This window comes from Hyperolius riggenbachi, chromosome 1 (assembly GCF_040937935.1).
Source record: "Hyperolius riggenbachi isolate aHypRig1 chromosome 1, aHypRig1.pri, whole genome shotgun sequence".
Lineage (NCBI taxonomy): Eukaryota > Metazoa > Chordata > Amphibia > Anura > Hyperoliidae > Hyperolius > Hyperolius riggenbachi.
Genome location: NC_090646.1, coordinates 257,726,209 through 257,746,515, shown reverse-complemented (window position 1 = coordinate 257,746,515; position 20,307 = coordinate 257,726,209). Strand labels below are relative to the sequence as shown.

Sequence of the window (20,307 nt, the reverse complement as noted above, 5' to 3'; positions counted from 1 at the left end):
CCTATTTGCACTAATAGTGCAGAAATATGACCTTTATAAATGTCCTTTTTGCTCGAAGTGGTTTAATGCCTTCCCTGATATATAGAGGTAAATTCACTATCCACTGGTAGACTTTACGTATACAGGCAACGCATGTAAAGTTTCCTGCACCTTACACAAATTATGTAACACATTAGGTAATTTTGTAACTCTCACTGTACAGGAAAAGTGTTTTACACAATAAAGGCAGCTTTCAGCATCTTTTCAAACCATATTTTAAACAAAGCAAACGTATTTAAGTCTTTAAATATGAATTGCTGTAGTTTTTTATGTGACACAACCTGGAGTTATACTTTAATTTTTTTCATATTTTTCAAAGAAACACAAAAAGAAAAAGAAGCCCGAAGTATTCAACTTCTCTGCCATTCATTTGATACACGACCCTCAAGGTAATGGAAAAAAAACCTTTAGTACCTTATTCTTTAAGCTGCATATTTGTTTCCTATTCTTTTTTTTCTGTTCGTTTGATTCAGCGAATCTTGGATCAGCTGTGTTATGTTCTGTTGTGATTTGGGGTGTATGCAGTTCAGTTATGCTTTAGTTGATATGCTTTCTTAAATATCCCTGGAGTGAAGTACACCTGTGAGCAAAATAAAGTAAATGAAAACGACTTGCCTCTATAGAGGAAAGGCTCTGGATAAACTATACTGTACTTTTTTTTTTCCCTTCAGAGTTTGCAGAGAAACTGTTGAAGGAGCTGGAAAACTCGAAAGAGAGGTTTGAAGTTAAGATGATGTTAATGAACCTGATTTCCAGACTAGTCGGAATCCATGAGGTAACTCCATTAATGAAACTATAATACAATATGAGGGTTTTTCAGTCTGTTTTATACTCTTAGTGGTTCTGGGACACCATGAGCCATCATGGTACTCTGTAGTACCGGTCCAACCCTATCCCATAGAGCAGGGATCCCCAAACGTTTTGGGTCGAGGGCCAGGTCTACGCACTTCAGACTGCTGGGGGACTGGAGTATACATAAAACGATGTAGAAGTCTTTGCGGGCCAGACATTGATGCATACCTAGATGAAAACCTGGAGTGGACAGCAGTGTCACCTAATGTGGAATTTGATTGGAATCCAGCCAATTACTGCTTTCTGGCTTCCATGTGGATGGGTGGTGCCAGCACTGCTATTCTATATGCGGACCACCAATATTTAAACTCCTTAGCGGTATGCACGACACTGTGTCGGCATACTGCTTCCAGGAGTCCCCCATGCAGAATAAATTTGATCCCAATCCTGAAAACCCTCTAGCTAGCACTAGGCTAGCTAGTACAAGTGCCCGGCACCCCCCCGATTGCTGACGATCCCCCTGTTAATACATTACCCAGCCTGGATCCAGTGATCGCGCAGCCTCCCTGCACAGCTTCGGTCTCTCTATGGGGAGGATCGGGTTTGCGCATGACGTCGGTGACGTCATGTGTGATCCTCCCCATAGTGAAGACCGGAGCTGTGCGGGGAGGCTGCGCCGATCGCTGGATCCAGGCTGGGTAATTTATAAACGGGGGTGCTGGGCATTTGTACTAGCTAGTCTAGTGCTAGTTTTCAGGCATGGGATCTCTGGGGGGGCACAAACTGGCAAAACCTCCTGAGCGGCGTAACGCTCAGGAGGTTAAAGCTGTAGCTGACCGCATCTATAAGTAATACAATTTGTGTGTGGGGGCCGGTAAAAAAAACCTCAGGGGGCCACATTCGGCCTGCAGGCCTTAGTTTGAGGACCACTGCCATAGAGCCATGAATCCATGCCATTCACTGATGAGGTTAAAGGGGGGGGGGGGGCAAAGTGGGACACTGTTGTACCTCTCTCTAATCACCCAGTATTTTATACCCTGATTGGCACTATTGTTTAACACAATTAGACGTGACTCCGATCAGTGGTGAGAAAGAGGGGAACAATTTATTTCTTCTCAGGACTACAAAGCATAAAAAGTGTATCGGAACACATGTATTTAAAATCAACAGTGCTGTTGCACACAAACAATGACACACATTGACATAACCGGGCACACATAACCTGCAGCTGCACACACAGGCGAGATATTGGGAACCCCTACATAAAGTCCATATCTCTCATGGATAATCTCATTAGCAAGCATCTCCATAATTGATCCAGACAGCAACAAAAAGCAAAGTCCAAGCTAGGTCTCATATTAGGCCTCTTGCACAGCACAGCAAAACATCAGCAATTCCAAACCTCATGGATGTCCTCAAGCGAGGATTATGTACTTTCAATGTATAATCACAGACCCTAAGTGGTGGCTTGCAAATTGCAAGTTCCAGGAGCTATAGGGTCACTAAACACCAGCGTTTTTGGATGTGTGCCTAGCTTTCATTGCATAAAAAGATGATTTGCATATTCGGAAGTGATGCATCATGGGAAAACACGCTTACTTAAAGAGACTCTGTAACAAAAATTTGAGCCTTATTTCTTTGATCCTATACGTTCCTATACCTGTTCTAATGTGCTCTAGCATCCTGCCCCTTTTCTAGTTGCACTGTCTCTGTAATAAATCTGATCTTCTTTCCTCTGTCGGCTGTGTTGGGCTCAGGCTGGAATGTGTGGAATGGGCAGCACTGCTTGTGATAGGCAGAAGCTTTACACACCCTCTCCAAGCTCTCCTCTCAGCCTCATCACACTCTGGTTAGCAGCCATGTCTTTTGTTTGTAAACACTGCCTAAAACTGGCAATTACAAGCCAGGATTGCAGCAGGGAGTGGCAGAAACAGCACAGAGGGGCCCAGGAGAACATAATGAATAGAATGGTATGCTTTTTATTGTAAGAATTTTAGAGTACAGATTCTCTTTAAAGGGAACCTAAACTGAGAAGGGATATGGATGTTTCCTTTTAATCATTTCAGCCCGCAGGGAATTTTCACCTTATGCATCGGAGAAATTTTCACCTCCCATTCATTCGCTAATATCTTTATCACTACTTATCACAATTTAATGATCTATATCTTGTTTTTTCCGCCACTAATTAGGCTTTCTTTGGGTGGTACATTTTGCGAAGAATACATTTTTTATATATGCATTTTAACAGGAATATTAAGAAAAAATGGAAAAAATTCATTATTTCTCAGTTTTCGGCCATTATAGCTTTAAAATAATACATGCTGCCATAATTAAAACCTATGTATTTTGTTTGCCCGTTTGTCTTGGTTATTACACCATTTAAATTTTGTCCCTATCACAATGTATGGCGCCAATATTTTATTTGGAAATAAAGGTGCATTTTTTCAGTTTTTCGTCCATCACTATTTACAAGCTTATTATTAAAAAAATATTCGTAGTATACCCCCTTCACATGCATAATTAAAAAGTTCAGACCCTCAGGTAACTAGTTACATAGTTATTTTGGTTGAAAAAAAGACATACGTCCATCGAGTTCAACCAGTACTAAGTACAACTCCAGCCTGCTCCCTCACATATCCCTGTTGATCCAGAGGAAGGCGAAAAAACCCTTACAAGGCATGGTCCAATTGGCCTCAAAAGGGAAAAATTCCTTCCCGACTCCAGGTGGCAATCAGATAAAATCCCTGGATCAACATCATTACGCCTTACCTAGTAATTGTAGCCATGGATGTCATTCAACCCAAGGAAAGCATCTAAGCCCCCTTTAAATGCAGGTATAGAGTTTGCCATAACGACTTCCTGTGGCAATGCATTCCGCATCTTAATCACTCTTACTGTACAGAACCCTTTCCTAAATAAGTGACTAAAACGTTTTTCCTCCATGCGCAGATCATGTCCTCTAGTCCTTTGAGAAGGCCTAGGGACAAAAAGCTCATCCGCCAAGCTATTATATTGCCATCTGATGTATTTATACATGTTAATTAGATCTCCTCTAAGGCGTCTTTTCTCTAGACTAAATAAACCCAGTTTATCTAACCTTTCTTGGTAAGTGAGACCTTCCATCCCATGTATCAGTTTTGTTGCTCGTCTCTGCACCTGCTCTAAAACTGCAATATCTTTTTTGTAATGTGGTGCCCAGAACTGAATTCCATATTCCAGATGTGGCCTTACTAGAGAGTTAAACAGGGGCAATATTATGCTCGCATCTCGAGTTTTTATTTCCCTTTTAATGCATCCCAAAATGTTGTTCGCTTTAGCTGCAGCGGCTTGGCATTGAGTACGATTATTTAACTTGTTGTCGATGAGTACTCCTAAGTCCTTCTCCAAGTTTGATGTCCCCAACTGTCTCCCATTTATTTTGTATGGTGCTAGACCATTGGTATGACCAAAATGCATGACTTTACATTTTTCAACATTGAATTTCATCTGCCATGTATGTGCCCATATAGCCATCCTATCCAGATCCTGTTGCAATATGACACTATCTTCCTGAGAGTTGATGATTCTGCACAATTTTGTATCATCTGCAAAAATAGCAACATTGCTCACTACTGCATCCACTAGGTCATTAATAAATAAATTGAAGAGCACTGGACCCAGTACAGACCCCTGTGGGACCCCACTGCTAACAGTCTCCCATTTTGAGTATGATCCATTGACCACAACTCTTTGTTTTCTGTCCATTAGCCAGTTCCCTATCCAAGCACACAGACTCTTCCCCAGTCCTTGCATCCTCAACTTTTGCACCAGACTTTTGTGGGGAACAGTGTCGAAGGCCTTAGCAAAGTCCAAGTATATCACATCACTACCTCATAAAAGCTGAGCATGTTAGTCAAACAGGACCTGTGTTTAGTAAACCCATGTTGATGCTGAGAAATAAGATTATTTTCTACTATGAAGTCATGTATAGTATCTCTTAGTAACCCCTCAAATAGTTTGCATACAACTGATGTTAAGCTTACAGGTCTATAATTTCCTAGATCTGATTTTTGCCCTTCTTAAATAATGGGAAAACGTGGGCTGTACGCCAATCCACTGCGACTCTGCCAGTTGCAAGAGAGTCACAAAAGATCAGATAAAGGGGTTTATCTATAACTGAACTTAAAGGTAGCCATACACTGGTCGATTTGCCATCAGATTCGACCAACAGACAGATCCCTATCTGATCGAATCTGATCAGAGAGGGATCGTATGGCTACCTTTACTGCAAACAGATTGTGAACCGATTTCAGCCTGAAACCGATCACAATCTGTTGTGGTGGTGCTGCCGCCGCTCCTCCCGCCCGCATACATTACCTGCTCCGCTGGTGCGACTGCCCCCGGTCACCGCTCTTCTTCTCCGTCTCCGCTCTGGTCTCCGGCATGCTTACCTTCTTCCTGTCTGGGGGAAGTTTAAACAGTAGAGCGCCCTCTACTGTTTAAACTTCCTGCCGGGACAGGAAGAAGGGAAGCATGCCGGAGACCAGACCAGAGCGGAGACGAAGAAGAGCGGAGACCCGGGAGTCGCCCTGGCGGAGCAGGTAATGTATGCGGCTCTATTGCGTCGGGCGTCGGGCACTCGAACGCCGCTAGCGATGCGCTCTTTACCCGCGGGCGATCGACGGTTATTTTCCGCAGGGCGCGATCGACGGGATCGGACGGAATGGATCGAAATTCGGCGTGTAGCGTGAACGATTGGCAGCAGATTCGATCCCAGTGATCGAATCTGCTGTCGAAACGGGCGCAAATCGGGCCAGTGTATGGCCACCTTAATTCCCTTAGGACCCGAGGATGCATGCCATCCGGGCCAGGTGCCTTGTCTATTTTTAATTTATTTAGTCTTGCCTTTACTTCTTCCTGCGTTAAGTATTTAATATTACAGTTTGAAGATTGAGACTCTTCTGCATATGTAATTTGCAACAGTGCTGTTTCCTTTGTAAAGACAGAAGCAAAGAAAGCATTTAATAACTCTGCCTTACCTTGGTCATCCACCATTGAGTTCCCACCCTCATCCTTTAGGAGTCCTATACAGTCAACCTTTCTTTTTTTAGAGTTGATGTACTTGTAAAACTTTTTTGGGTTAGATTTGATATCCCTAGCGATTTGATTTTCAGCTTCGATCTTTGCCAGCCTAATTTCTTTTTTACAATTCTTATTGCACTCTTTATAATTGCTGAGTGCAGCCTCGGTCCCCTCCTGTTTTAGGACCTTATAGGCATTCTTTTTCCTCTTCATTTTATCTCTAACCTTTCTATTCATCCATAGAGGCCTTTTTTTATTCCTAGACATTTCGTTTCCATATGGGATATACAGAATCTTCTCAAAAAATTAGCATATTGTGATAAAGTTCATTATTTTCTGTAATGTACTGATAAACATTAGACTTTCATATATTTTAGATTCAAATACACACAACTGAAGTAGTTCAAGCCTTTTATTGTTTTAATATTGGTGATTTTGGCATACAGCTCATGAAAAGCCCAAATTCCTATCTCAAAAAATTAGCATATTTCATCTGACCAATAAAAGAAAAGTATTTTTAAAACAAAAAAAGTCAACCTTCAAATAATTATGCTCAGTTACGCACTCAATACTTGGTCGGGAATCCTTTTGCAGAAATGACTGCTTCAATGCGGCGTGGCATGGAGGCAATCAGCCTGTGGCACTGCTCAGGTGTTATGGAGGCCCAGGATGCTTCGATAGCGGCCTTAAGCTCATCCAGAATGTTGGGTCTTGCGTCTCTCAACTTTCTCTTCACAATATCCCACAGATTCTCTATGGGGTTCAGGTCAGGAGAGTTGGCAGGCCAATTGAGCACAGTAATACCATGGTCAGTAAACCATTTACCAGTGGTTTTGGCACTGTGAGCAGGTGCCAGGTCGTGCTGAAAAATGAAATCTTCATCTCCATAAAGCTTTTCAGCAGATGGAAGCATGAAGTGCTCCAAAATCTCCTGATAGCTAGCTGCATTGACCCTGCCCTTGATAAAACACAATGGACCAACACCAGCAGCTGACATGGCACCTCAGACCATCACTGACTGTGGGTACTTGACACTGGACTTCAGGCATTTTGGCATTTCCCTCTCCCCAGTCTTCCTCCAGACTCTGGCACCTTGATTTCTGAATGACATATAAAAGTTGCTTTCATCCAAAAAAAAGTACTTTGGACCACTGAGCAACAGTCCAGTGCTGCTTCTCTGTAGCCCAGGTCAGGCGCTTCTGCCGCTGTTTATGGTTCAAAAGTGGGTTCATGCTTCCATCTGCTGAAAAGCTTTATGGAGATGAAGATTTCATTTTTCAGCACGACCTGACACCTGCTCACAGTGCCAAAACCACTGGTAAATGGTTTACTGACCATGGTATTACTGTGTTTAATTGGCCTGCCAACTCTCCTGACCTGAACCCCATAGAGAATCTGTGGGATATTGTGAAGAGAAAGTTGAGAGACACAATACCCAACACTCTGGATGAGCTTAAGGCCGCTATCGAAGCATCCTGGGCCTCCATAACACCTGAGCAGTGCCACAGGCTGATTGCCTCCATGCCACGCCGCATTGAAGCAGTCATTTCTGCAAAAGGATTCCCGACCAAGTATTGAGTGCATAACTGAACATAATTATTTGAAGGTTGACTTTTTTTTGTTTTAAAAACACTTTTCTTTTATTGGTCGGATGAAATATGCTAATTTTTTTAGATAGGAATTTGGGTTTTTTATGAGCTGTATGCCAAAATCATCAATATTAAAACAATAAAAGGCTTGAACTACTTCAGTTGTGTGTATTTGAATCTAAAATATATGAAAGTCTAATGTTTATCAGTACATTACAGAAAATAATGAACTTTATCACAATATGCTAATTTTTTGAGAAGATCCTGTACATACTACAATATTGATTGAGAATACGTTTAAAAGCTTGCTATTTCCCTTCAGTGTCCTCCCCTTGTAGTACATTATCCCAGTTCACCAAACCTAGTGCCTGCCTAATTTGATTGAACTTTGCTTTTCTAAAATTCATAGTTTTTGTGGTCCCGCTGCCCCGTGGCCTATCAGTCACCAGATCAAACGTTATGTTGTGATCACTATTTCCCAAATGTTCTTGAACCTGCACATTTGATACATTATCTGGTCTATTAGAAATGATCAGATCCAGTAACGCATTTCCCCTAGTTGGTTCCGTTACCATTTGAGTCAAGTAATTGTCCTGTAGTGCTGCCAGAAATCTGCTGCTTTTACCAGAATGGGTAGCCTCAATACCCCAGTCAATGTCTGGAAAGTTGAAGTCGCCCATAACTATGACCTCATTTTTACTTGCAGCTTTTTCAATTTGCTGTAGTAATCGCAGTTCTGCAGCTTCATTAATATGAGGTGGTCTGTAGCATACCCCAATAAGCAATTGGCAACTTTTATTTTCACCATGAATATTTACCCAAACGGACTCCACATCTTCGCAATCTTCCTCCATCTCATCGTTGAGGACAGCTGTAAAAGAATTCTTAACAAAGAGACAAACCCCTCCACCTTTTTTCCCTGTTCTATCCCTCCTAAACACATTGTATCCTTTTAAATTAGCTATCCAGTCATGGCTTTCATCCATCCATGTCTCGGTTATTCCCACAATGTCATAGCCTTTGTCATTCAGAATGAACTCTAGTTCGTCTATTTTATTTGCAAGGCTCCGAGCATTGGTTACCATGCACTTTATATTTTTACCACCACATTTACCAATTTTGTTTACCTGAAATGGGCTACTTGAAGTTTTACCAACCTCCTTAATCTTTACACTGTCCCCACCCCCCTCTCCACCCCCCATAATGTTAGGCTCCCACTGTCTTTTTACCTCATCTTGTCTACATATTGAGACTTTATCCTCCCGCCTCCCCCCAGATCCTAGTTTAAAATCTCCTCCAACCGTTTAGCCATCTTCTCCCCCAATGCAGCTGCACCCTCCCCATTAAGGTGCAGCCCATCCCTGCTGTAGAACCTGTAGCCGACTGCAAAGTCTGCCCTGTTCTCCAGGAACCCAGACCCTTCCTTCCTACACCAATTTCATTTAACTCCCTAAGCTCCCTCTGTCTCTCAGATGTAGCACGTGGCACTGGCAGTATTTCAGAGAACACCACCTTGGAGGTCCTTGCTTTAAGTTTATCTCCAAGTACCTGAAAATCATTTTTGAGGACCTTCCATCTCCCACTAACTTTGTCATTGGTGCCAGTGTGTACCATGACAGCCGGGTCTTCCCCAGCCCCACCCAATAATCTGTCAATTCTTTCCGCTACATGCCGAACCCGAGCACCTGGGAGGCAACAGACTGTACGGCATTCACGGTTTCTTCGACAGATTACCCTGTCTGTTATGTTTTGGTTTTTTTTGTAATTTTTTTTCCCATTCATTTTTATTTGGGTAATTTTTTGGTGTTGGGAAATAAACAGTTAATTTTAAATGTTATAATGTGTGTAAATTGCCTTGAAAAATGTATGTAGATGTAGTTTTACTATTTGGTCGCAAGATGGCCACATTGAGGTTTTTCTTTTTATGTCCTCCTCGCTTCCCGGAAGCGTGAGGAGGACGGAAAACTTTTTTTTTCAGAAAGACTGCGGCCTCTGATAAGAGACCATGTTCCCGTTCACTGATCTCAGGGCTACCGGGGAACAGCACGGGCGCGATCGCGCACGAGGGCGCGCCACTGCAGCAGAGCAGCTGGCCTGGACGTGATGATCATGTCCGGGTGGCTGAAATGGTTAAACAATACCAGTTGCCTGGCAGTCCTGCTGATCTTTGGCTGCAATAGTGGCTGAATCGCAGACCTGAAACAAGCATGCGGGCAAATAAGAAACAGAAGTTCCCTATAGAAACCGCACCACTCAAAAAATATGTATCAATGTAATGTAGTCAAATCTTTATTCAACAAAAATAATAAAAACACTTGCACTTGCCCAGTGGAAGCCGCCAGATTCGAGAGAGCGGCGAATCGGTAATAGGTGGACGCCATGCCCCTCTTCCTTTACTGACCTGTATATTGGTAAGCACGAGCACTTTCTTTCAGTGTCCTGACGCTGTACTATGCACTATCTGCACTTTATTTTCTCGTGCTGTTTGCACATTTTTCTATTCCTGTCCTTCTAAGGGATCTCCTTTGCACTGATTAATTGCACATATATATTGTTTGGTTTACACTTTTATAGTGTTGCTGCTACTGATTTTTTTCTACATTCAATTGTTCTGTTGATGGCTACATGTATTTCATATTTGTGTACATTGCTTGAGTGGTCAGTAATTAATATGGATTATTAGCCCTATGGTTATCATGTCATTATTGTATTATATATTATCCATTTATGGTTTGTTTTGGCATGGCTGCCTTCCAATGTTTTTAAGTGTTTTTATTATTTTTGTTGAATAAAGATTTGATTACATTGATATATAATTTTTGAGTGGTGCGGTTTCTATAGGGAACTTCTGTTTCTTATTTGCCCATGTGAGTTTCTACAGTTCCTCTCTGCACACTCATATACCATTACATCTGATAATCATTCATGTGGTAGATGGTGCTTGCCCGATTGTGTGTGTTCTGAAACAAGCATGCAGCTAATCCAGTCTGACTTCAGTCAGAGCACCTGATCTGCATGCTTGTTGAGGGGCTGTGGCTGAAAGTATTAGAGACACAGGATCAGCAGGAGAGTCAGGCAACTGGTATTATTTGAAAAGGAAAATTCCATATCCTTCTCAGTTCAGGTTCCCTTTAAAGCTTACCATCTTTTATATATATATATATATATATATATATATATATATATATATATATATATATATATATATATATATATATATCTCGCACACAAATAACAATATTAGCAGATACAGAGTACCCAGATAGCACATGCTGAGCCAGAGCCACTAGGAGAGTAGAAGGGGTTAGAAGAGACCGAAAAGCCCAATTACTATTATATATATATATATATAATAGTAATTGGGCTTTTCGGTCTCTTCTAACCCCTTCGGTCTCTTCTAACCCCTTCGGTCTCTTCTAACCCCTTCGGTCTCTTCTAACCCCTTCTACTCTCCTAGTGGCTCTGGCTCAGCATGTGCTATCTGGGTACTCTGTATCTGCTAATATTGTTATTTGTGTGCGATAGCTTTTCCATAGCACTACTATATAAAATAATGATACACAGTATACACAAAATGAACCAGCACCGATACCTACAATTAACTGTATTAGGACTTTGAAACTCAAATTGATGAAATTAAACCACTTGCCTGTTTGTTGCCAGATGGTGTTATCTTTCTTAAAGAGGAACTGTAGTGAAAATAACGTAATGAATAAAATTGCCTAATATGTTTAGTCAGTGTTTGCCCATTGTAATATTTTTCCTTACTCTTATTTAACTTCCGAACGACCGCGTCACGGTAGTGGGCGTGATCGCAGCGGCAGCCCCAGGACCACCTAACCCCAATTGGCGTCAAGTCCTGGGGCCGGCTACTGCAGGAAATCGCGCGCACATCTCCGCTTGGAAGGCAGAGCTCCACCTACAGTCTCCGAGTGGCGATCGCCACTCGGAGACCGTTAGACGCCGTCTATAAACCATGTACAGCGCTGCAATATGCAGCAGCACTGTACTGGGGACAGCCGTGTGATACGGCTGTCCCCCTGTGGGACACAGGAGCGATTGGCAGTGATAGGCTGAAGCCTATAACAGCCGATCGCTGTGATAGGCTAGCCGGGGAGGGTGGGATAAATTAAAAGAAAATACACCTTTTTATTAAAAAAAGTAAGAAAATAAATATTTACCAAAAAATAAACATCTGGGGGCGAACAGACCCCACCAACAGAAAGCTCTGTTGGTGGGGAGAAAGGGGGGGGGGGGGGGAATCACTTGTGTGCTGTGTTGTGCGGCCCCGCAGCGAGCCCTTCAAGCTGCAGTGGCCTTTTTACTAAAAAAAAGGCTTGTTCTTTAGGGGGGTTTAGCACTGTGGTCCTCAAGTGGTTAAATTAGAAATGTATCACAGGTGGCAACATCTTTAGTGCTAGCAAGGTGCATTGTTGAGGAAAGGTTTGTGTTCTGATTTATATAGAAAAAACACCTTGTCTCCCAGAATGCTCTGGCAGAAGAATATTGCAGAGCTAATCAGCCAAGGCTTGATATCGCAGAGAGGGTGGGGGTTGAAGGCTCACCTGTCATGGTGGTGCGAATCCTCGCCTCCTCTGTTGTCTGGTGGAATTTTCAAGTGTCCCTGCGTACACTGGTTCCATGTGACACCGATTCATGTAAAAGATTCAGCTGTAAAAGACACCGGAGGAGGCATGGATTCGCGCTGTTAAAACGGCATATTACCTATTATCTGTTTGATAATTGATACTGCGTGTTGTGCGTGTTAAATCACAAGCCTCAGAGATGATGAACTAGAATGTTAGAATGCTGACACGTTTGTAACTGTTGTGTTTACGCTCCCTGAATGTACTAGTTCAGCAAATCTTGATCTTTAGATTGGCAGGGGGGCTCCTGCTTATTCTTCCAAGTTTTTATATGTAACACTTTCTTTTTCTTTCTTTAAACAGCTATTTCTTTTTAACTTCTATCCATTCATCCAGAGGTTTCTGCAGCCACACCAAAGAGGTATTGTAAATCTTTTTTTTTTTTTTTTTATGATGGTTTTTACTTAGTGCCTCTTAGGCCTAGGAAATTACTGTGATTTTATTTAAAATATGAGCGATTTATGCTGTTGCAAGGATTAAAGAGAACCCGAGGTGGAATTTAATTATGCTAGTGGGGCACAGAGGCTGGTTGTGCACACTAACACCAGCCTCTGTTGCCCCATGGTGTGCCTCCAGGACCCCCCTGCGCGCCGCTATACCCCCCGCAGTGCTAGCAACACACAGCGTGTCGCCAGCACAGTGTTTACCTATGCCTGTATGTTAGCGCCGCTCCCCCGACTCCTCCGTATCGGCGCTACCCGCCCGCGTCCCTTCCCTCCCGCTGATTGGAGGGAAGTGACGCGGGCGGTTAGCGCCGATACGGAGGAGTCGGGGGAGCGGCGCTAACAGACAGGCATAGGTAAACATTGTGCTGGCGACACGCTGCGTGTCGCTAGCACTGCGGGGGGTATAGCGGCGCGCAGGGGGGTCTTGGAGGCACACCATGGGGCAACAGAGGCTGGTGTTAGTGTGCACAACCAGCCTCTGTGCCCCACTAACATAATTAAATCCCACCTCGGGTTCTCTTTAAATCCCTACTATTAGTGAAGTGATATGAATATTGTCCTAGTTACAAATTATTTTTTTAACCACCCTGGCGTTCTATTAAGATCGCCAGGGCGGCTGCATGAGGGTTTTTTTTAAATAAAAAAAAACTATTTCATGCAGCCAACTGAAAGTTGGCTGCATGAAAGCCCACTAGATGGCGCTCCGGAGGCGTTCTTCTGATCGCCTCCGGCGGCCAAAAGTAACACGGAAGGCCGCAATGAGCAGCCTTCCGTGTTTTGCTTACTTCGTCGCCATGGCGACGAGCGGAGTGACGTCATGGACGTCAGCTGACGTCAGCCGCCTCCGATCCAGCCCTTAGCGCTGGCCGGAACTATTTGTTCCGGCTGCGCAGGGCTCAGACGGCTGGGGGGACCCTCTTTCGCCGCTGCTCGCGGCGGATCGCCGCAGAGCGGCGGCGATCGGGCAGCACACGCGGCTGGCAAAGTGCCGGCTGCGTGTGCTGCTCTTTATTTCATCAAAATCGGCCCAGCAGGGCCTGAGCGGCACCCTCTGGCGGTAATGGACGAGCTGAGCTCGTCCATACCGCTAAGGTGGTTAATATACATTTTTTTTCTTTTAAATTTATCGCCAAATGCCCAAAACTAGTTTAGCCCCATTGATTGCTATTGACAGTAATGCACTCTTTGTTTCTAAGACGTCTGTATGGCTCTGTAGTGCATGGCACTCACCATCAGCACTGGAGTCTCAGGTTCCAGTCTCAGCCAGGACACTTTCAGCATGGAGATTTTATGTTCTCTCCTTGTTTGGGTGGGTTTTGTTAAGTCACCCAGGTTTTCACACACATCACAAAAACTTACTGATAAGTGAATTCCTTCTCCCTAGTATTAGCAATAGACAATGATACAGTAGATACATTAGACTATGGTAGAGACATTATGCTGGATACACACGTTGCGTTTTGCCGCGTGATTCGCGGTATCGATTCCATCGATTCGATTATTTCCAACATGTTCGATCGTGTTTCGATGGATACAGCCGTCGATTTTGCATATTAAGTATGCAAAATCGACGGCTGTATCCATCGAAACACGATCAAACATGTTGGAAATAATCGAATCGATGGCATCGATCCCGCGAATGGCGCGGCAAAACGCAACGTGTGTATCCAGCATAAGTCTATGACTAGGGAGTGCTGTGAAATTCTCTAAGGGGCAGTCAGTAACATGACTCTTCATCACTGTAACATGTCTTCTAAATGTTTTGGAACAGCAATACAATTACTTATTTTCTTCATCATACAGAGGTGACCAAGATTTTGCTGTTTGCTGCACAAGCTACTCACCATTTAGTTCCTCCAGAGGTAAGCAAATATTCTTTCCAAACTGACCCTGGAATAATATTTTATTTTGCAAATCTTAAGGTGGGCACTAATGGTACAGTTTGCTGAACAATTGTTTACATTCTACATATGAACGATTGGAAATGATCGTTTGTGACCACCAATGAAAAAAATCTCCTAACCAATCCAATCAGATTAATGAAATTGACCTGATTTACCTATCAATCAGTCAATCTAATCAAATTGATTAGGAGAGTTTTGTCCATTAGTGGTTCCAAATGATCATTTCTGATCATTCATGCGAAGAATTGATCGTTAGGCAAATTGTATCATTAGTGGCCAATTTTACTATGCTGCTACGTATCAGCCTTTTTTTTTCATGTATCTAGAATTCTGATTGTATAAAGACTTAAAATATATAAATGCTTGTCTATATTACTGGTTTATGTGCAAATAAGTATGCAGTATACATAGAATAGCATAGAATAGCATATGCTACTGCTGCGGTAACAAATTACATTCTATCCGCTGTCACTTTTATGATTGTTCAGTAGTTTAAATATGATTTACAGTCTAACGCATTGATATCTTTGCATTTGCAGATTTCTCAGTCGGTATTGATGACTATTGCCAATAACTTTGTTACGGACAGGAACTCTGGAGAGGTGATGACTGTTGGGTAAGTATTTGATTTGAATCCTGACTCTGTGGTTTATGTTAGTTTCACATTGGTTTCTGGCATATTTTTATCTTAAGCATAGAGCTGTCCCCTTTACTGACGCTGAATGGGATCAGCACTGCATCGGAGAGCAGCATAGGGGCTACGTGGTGCTGTATACACGCATGGGTACCTGCATTATGTAATGGAAAAGGGGCCTGATAATGTGAGATGGGGGGAGGTTTGATAAGCATTATCTTAATGGATTTAATTGCGCCAAATGATAGTCCTCTGCCTTTTTCGAATAGATAATAAACTTGCTAGTTGTAGTATCAAAAATATATTGTGTACTTTGAGTGTAATGCTTAATCTTACCCTGATTGTGTCGCTGCAGATTAAATGCCATCAAGGAGCTGACCGCTCGTTGCCCTCTGGCAATGACAGAAGACCTCCTACAGGATCTAGCACAGTACAAAACCCACAAGGACAAAAGTGAGGCGTCTTTTAAATGATTGAATTTAATATGATGAGAAAATATCATAAGCTGTGACCAGTTGATCTTTTGTATGTCTCAGTGCTGATTCAAAGTGTACAGCGTTTGAGTTCATATTCACTCTGGCCATGTGGTAACATGGCAGTTGTGGACTAGTTTCAATATTTACCTTTTGATTTTAATAAAAAAAAGTTATAGCTATGACAATGTAATGGGAGTTAGGACAATTAGCTGGGAGATGAGGTTTTTCCCCTTTTGCCTGGTTTCTGCTCGCTCGTAGCTGAACATTGTACTCAATAAGAAATAGCATATGAATTTTTTGTAGGATTATCATACCTTATTAAACCCTTTTCCAATACTGCAAGCTGGAAATTGAATTGCATTGTAAATAATGCTCACTGTCTTTATTTTTGCCCTTTCAGATGTCTGCATGTCAGCCAGGAGTCTCATACAACTCTTCCGCTCATTAAACCCCAGTATGTTGCAGAAGAAATTCAGGGTAAGTTGTGATGTAACACAAGTGGGGTTTTTGTTTTGGCAAAAAAAAAAAAACAGAACTTCTCATGCAGTTGTTTGTTTTTGTTTGTTTGTTTGGTTTTTTTTACAAACATCGGTTTTGGCTGAGAGCAATCACTCACACTATATACACAGGAAAAAAATATTCTTTGTGTTTTTGTTTTGATAACTAGTAAAATAAAAGCATTTAGTTTAAACCAAATTGCTCTATACAGTGTAGGTTAGGCGGTTAAAAGCCATTCGAAACAAAACACATAGAAAGGGAGCGTGCCTGACGGATGTCGTTCTCAACAAGACTATACAGTGAGGAGTTGATAGCAACCCCCCTGTGCAGGAAAATCGTCCTGTCACAGCTGTCAATTTTTGTATCTGGAACTGTCGGGATGATTTTACAGCAGAGAGGCAGAGCTCTGTGAAGTAAGATATTGCCCCTAGTACTTGTGGAATGTGTGCCCTAACACCTAGGTTCTCAACATGCGGTACGTTTACCCCAGGGGGTACTTCTGATGGGTCCAGGGGGTACTCGGGCTTGATATACTTAACCAAGAATAACAAATTTAGAGATTTAGAAAATTATAATTCTTATTTAAACAACATCAAATTAGTATTTTAACTAATTAAAAGCAATAATAAATGCTTGCACATTGTTTAGAACCAATTATCATGTACTACGATTAAATATATATTTGTCAAGGGGTACTTGTAATCATGTTTACTATGCTAGGGGGTACTCGATGAGTACAGTGTTTTAAAAGGGGTACACACCTATAAAATGTTGAGAAACACTGCCCTAACATACAGTACTTATTTATCAATAGTCATCTTTTAAGGGTCCTTTTACACTAGGTGCAGTGTGGGGCAGTGCGATTTTGGAACAACTAAACCAGAGCCGACAAGTCATACCACACTTTATAGCCGCAGTGCAACTCAAAAAAATAAATAAAAAAGGTGCCACTTTCAGTGCACTTCTTGCAATATCGCAGAAGTTGCACAGTAACGCACTGCAGTGTGCTACCCGGAGTACATCAATCGCATCACAGTCAATGTCATGTCTCATTGACTGTAATAACCACTGCAACAAACTCCGGTAGGAGAGTTTCACAATGCAGCACAGTAGGTGTAAAACCCTAAAGGGCATCTAAAATCAAAGGGATGTGAAGCATGACCTTTAGTTCCTTTTAACCACTTGAGGACCACAGTGTTAAACCCCTCTAAAGACCAGGCTTATTTTCACTAAATTGGCCACTGCAGCATTAAGGGCTTGTTGCAGGGCCGCACAACACAGCACACAGGTGATTCCCCCCCCCAACCCCGCCCCCCCCCCCCCCCCCCATCTCTGTTTTTCTCCCCACCAACAGAGCCCCCCCCCCCCGGCTATGAGAGCTGATCGCTCTCTTGTGCCCCAGGGGGACAGCCGTGTCACACAGCTGTCCTCAGTACAGCGATGCTGCAGTTCGCTGCGCTGTACTTAGTGAAAAGACGGCGGTTTCACCGTCTAACAGTCTCCCGCCTGTTTTGCCGCTTGGAGGCTGAAGCATCTCCGCCTACCAACAGGAGATGCACACGCAGCCTGCGCGCGATCTCATGCAGTAGCCGGCCCCAGGACTTAACGCCAATTGACGTTAGGTGGTCCTGGGGCTGCCTCCGCTGTCACGCTATGTAGTTAAAGTGTACCTCAGATGGGGTCACAGCAATAAAATATACATACCTGGGGCTTCCTCCAGCCCCTCCGACCTGATTGCTCCTATGCTGTCCTCTTATGAATGCCCGTTCACCCGCAGCTGGCCTCGAAAAATCCTCCAGTCGGTGGCAGGCGCAGTTGGCCCTTGACCGGAGGACTTTCCGGGGCCAATTTCAATCAAATGGGGAGTCAGAAGAGGACAGCGGGGCAGCAATCGGGCTGGAGGATGCCCCAGATATGTATATTTTATTGCTGTGGCCCCATCTTAGGTTACCTCAGGTAATTTGCTTCTTCTGTTATGTCTTGACACTTCCGGAGATTACCTATAAATAATCACTGTATTCTATATTGTCCATCAGTAAAGTTTTACACACCTTTTACAGGGCAAACCAACTGAGGCATCTACTGAGGCAAAAATCCATGCATATGGAGAACTTGTTGCAAAAGATTACATACCTGGGGCTGAGGTGCTAGAGGTAGAAAATAAACCAAAAGAAGATGAGGAGGAGGATGGTAAGTGAAGATTTCAACCTATGTAGCTTAATTTTTCAAACAAGCTTATTAATGAATTAAGTTATAAATGAAATAGAATTAAGTACATAAAAAAGCAGCATTTATTTACAATTTATTATGGTAAATTAATTATTTAAAGTATATTGAAAATTTTAATGTACATGATGTGAATTTGGGGTGGGTTGTTACATCAGCCACAGTACAAAGCTGAAGGCTGTTTAATTGTATTTAAATTGTATTGGGCAGCACGGTGGCGTAGTGGTTAGCTCTCTCGCCTTGCAGCGCTGGGTCCCTGGTTCGAATTCCAGCCAGGGCACTATCTGCAAAGAGTTTGTATGTTCTCTCCGTGTCTGCGTGGGTTTCCTCCGGGCACTCCGGTTTCCTCCCACACTCCAAAAAACATACAGGTAAGTTAATTGGCTCCCTCTAAAAATTGGCCCTAGACTACAGTACTTACACTACATAATATAGACATATGGCAATGGTAGGGATTAGATTGTGAGCTCCTTTGAGGGACAGTTAGTGACAAGATATATATATATATATATATATATATATATATATATATATATATATATATATATATATATATATATATATATATATATACTGTACAGCGCTGCGTAATATGTCGGCGCTATATAAATACTAAATAATAATAATAGTATTTAAACCACTTGATGGCAACAGAGCACTGCCTTTGCTTGTAATACAACTTTCACCTTTAAAGGGAACCTAAACTGAAAGCAAAAAAAAAACTTTTACTTACCTGGGTCTTCTACCAGCCCCCTGCAGCCACCCTGTGCCCGTGCCATCATAGAACAACCCTTCCGTCACCTGCAGCGGCTGAGTTTCGTTTTCATCGACTCAGCTAATGGGATGGCCACTGACCACCTGGCCGCATGCGTATTCTATCATGCTCAGGATGCTTCTGCTGATGGGAGCGGCCAGGTTTCACTGAAAATGAAACAGCCGCTGCAGGGGACCGGAGGATCGTTCCATAACTGCACGGGCTCAGGATGGCTGCAGGGGGTTGGTAGAAGCCCCAGGTAAGTAAAACTTTTTTGTTTTTTTGCTTTCAGTTTAGGTTCCCTTTAATTCATACTCTTTATCCCAAGTTCTACTCGGGTTTAACCTTTTTTACATAGCATTGTAAGTCCAAATAACATTTGGGGGTTAATAGGTCTTTCATAACGGCCCTGCATGTTTTTTGCATGTCTTGTCAGATGGTTGGGAAAGTGCAAGTCTCAGTGATGACGATGAAGATGGAGAGTGGATCGATGTTAATCACTCCTCTGATGAAGAGCAGAAAGAAGTGGTGAGTGTTTACTAACTATTCATCATGTTCCTATGAGACCACACACAAACACACGCATACGTTTTTATTATTTTTTATGGTGTGTCTACTATGTTGGTCTTGTTGTTGCATATCCATTGACCTACAAATTAGTCACAGTTTGGTATGGAAGAACTTCAAACCCTTTTTACTACTATATTTTAGGCTGAGAAGCTCCAGGCAATGCCAGCAGAGGAGCGGAAGGCCAAGGCTGCGGCTGTCAGCGCCAGCAGGCTCCTAACTCAGGAAGAGTTCAAGAAGATCCGCATTGCACAGTTATCCAAAGAGATGAGTGCTGCTCCTGGGAAATCAGACAAGAGGAAACACGTTGAAATAGACAGTGATGAGGAGGAGAACAGGTCTGTAAACTCTGCAGTATGCTATGAAATACATTCCAGATTACTAAACAAAGCAGAAAGAAATCTGAATTACTTTCCAGCCAAGACGTATACTTACTGATCTCCATTCCCAAAAAACATAAACTGGCTGCTCGGTGGGTTCCCGTGGGTTTCTAGCTGCTGGTCTGGTCTAGAGACCCCAATTCCCCCCCCCCCTCCCCCCCTTATTATATTAGTTGGCTTTTTTGTCACCTCATCACCCGGTCCGCTGTAAGCCTCCTGTGCATGCACGGTTCAGTCTTTAGAGACATGCGCATGCTCTGGAGGCTTATGGCAGCCGGCGTGATGACACAACAGG

At 42.8% G+C, this 20,307-nt stretch overlaps 1 protein-coding gene and 1 long non-coding RNA gene across 2 annotated transcripts in view; one reads left to right on the top strand and one right to left on the bottom strand.

The window, feature by feature from the left end:
* The window catches only part of LOC137504731 (uncharacterized), a 117,926-nt gene that overhangs the window by 16,143 nt on the left and 81,476 nt on the right, over nt 1-20,307 (bottom strand). The window lies entirely within an intron of this gene.
* Nucleotides 1-20,307, top strand: part of SDAD1 (SDA1 domain containing 1) — a 59,734-nt gene that overhangs the window by 30,061 nt on the left and 9,366 nt on the right. Inside the window, exons 10-19 of the mRNA XM_068233310.1 lie at nt 359-428; nt 711-814; nt 12,431-12,488; nt 14,377-14,435; nt 15,017-15,093; nt 15,467-15,564; nt 15,988-16,064; nt 18,146-18,275; nt 19,502-19,593; nt 19,777-19,970. Of these exons, the coding sequence (XP_068089411.1) occupies nt 359-428; nt 711-814; nt 12,431-12,488; nt 14,377-14,435; nt 15,017-15,093; nt 15,467-15,564; nt 15,988-16,064; nt 18,146-18,275; nt 19,502-19,593; nt 19,777-19,970 (959 nt within the window). The remainder of the gene's footprint in view (nt 1-358; nt 429-710; nt 815-12,430; nt 12,489-14,376; nt 14,436-15,016; nt 15,094-15,466; nt 15,565-15,987; nt 16,065-18,145; nt 18,276-19,501; nt 19,594-19,776; nt 19,971-20,307) is intronic.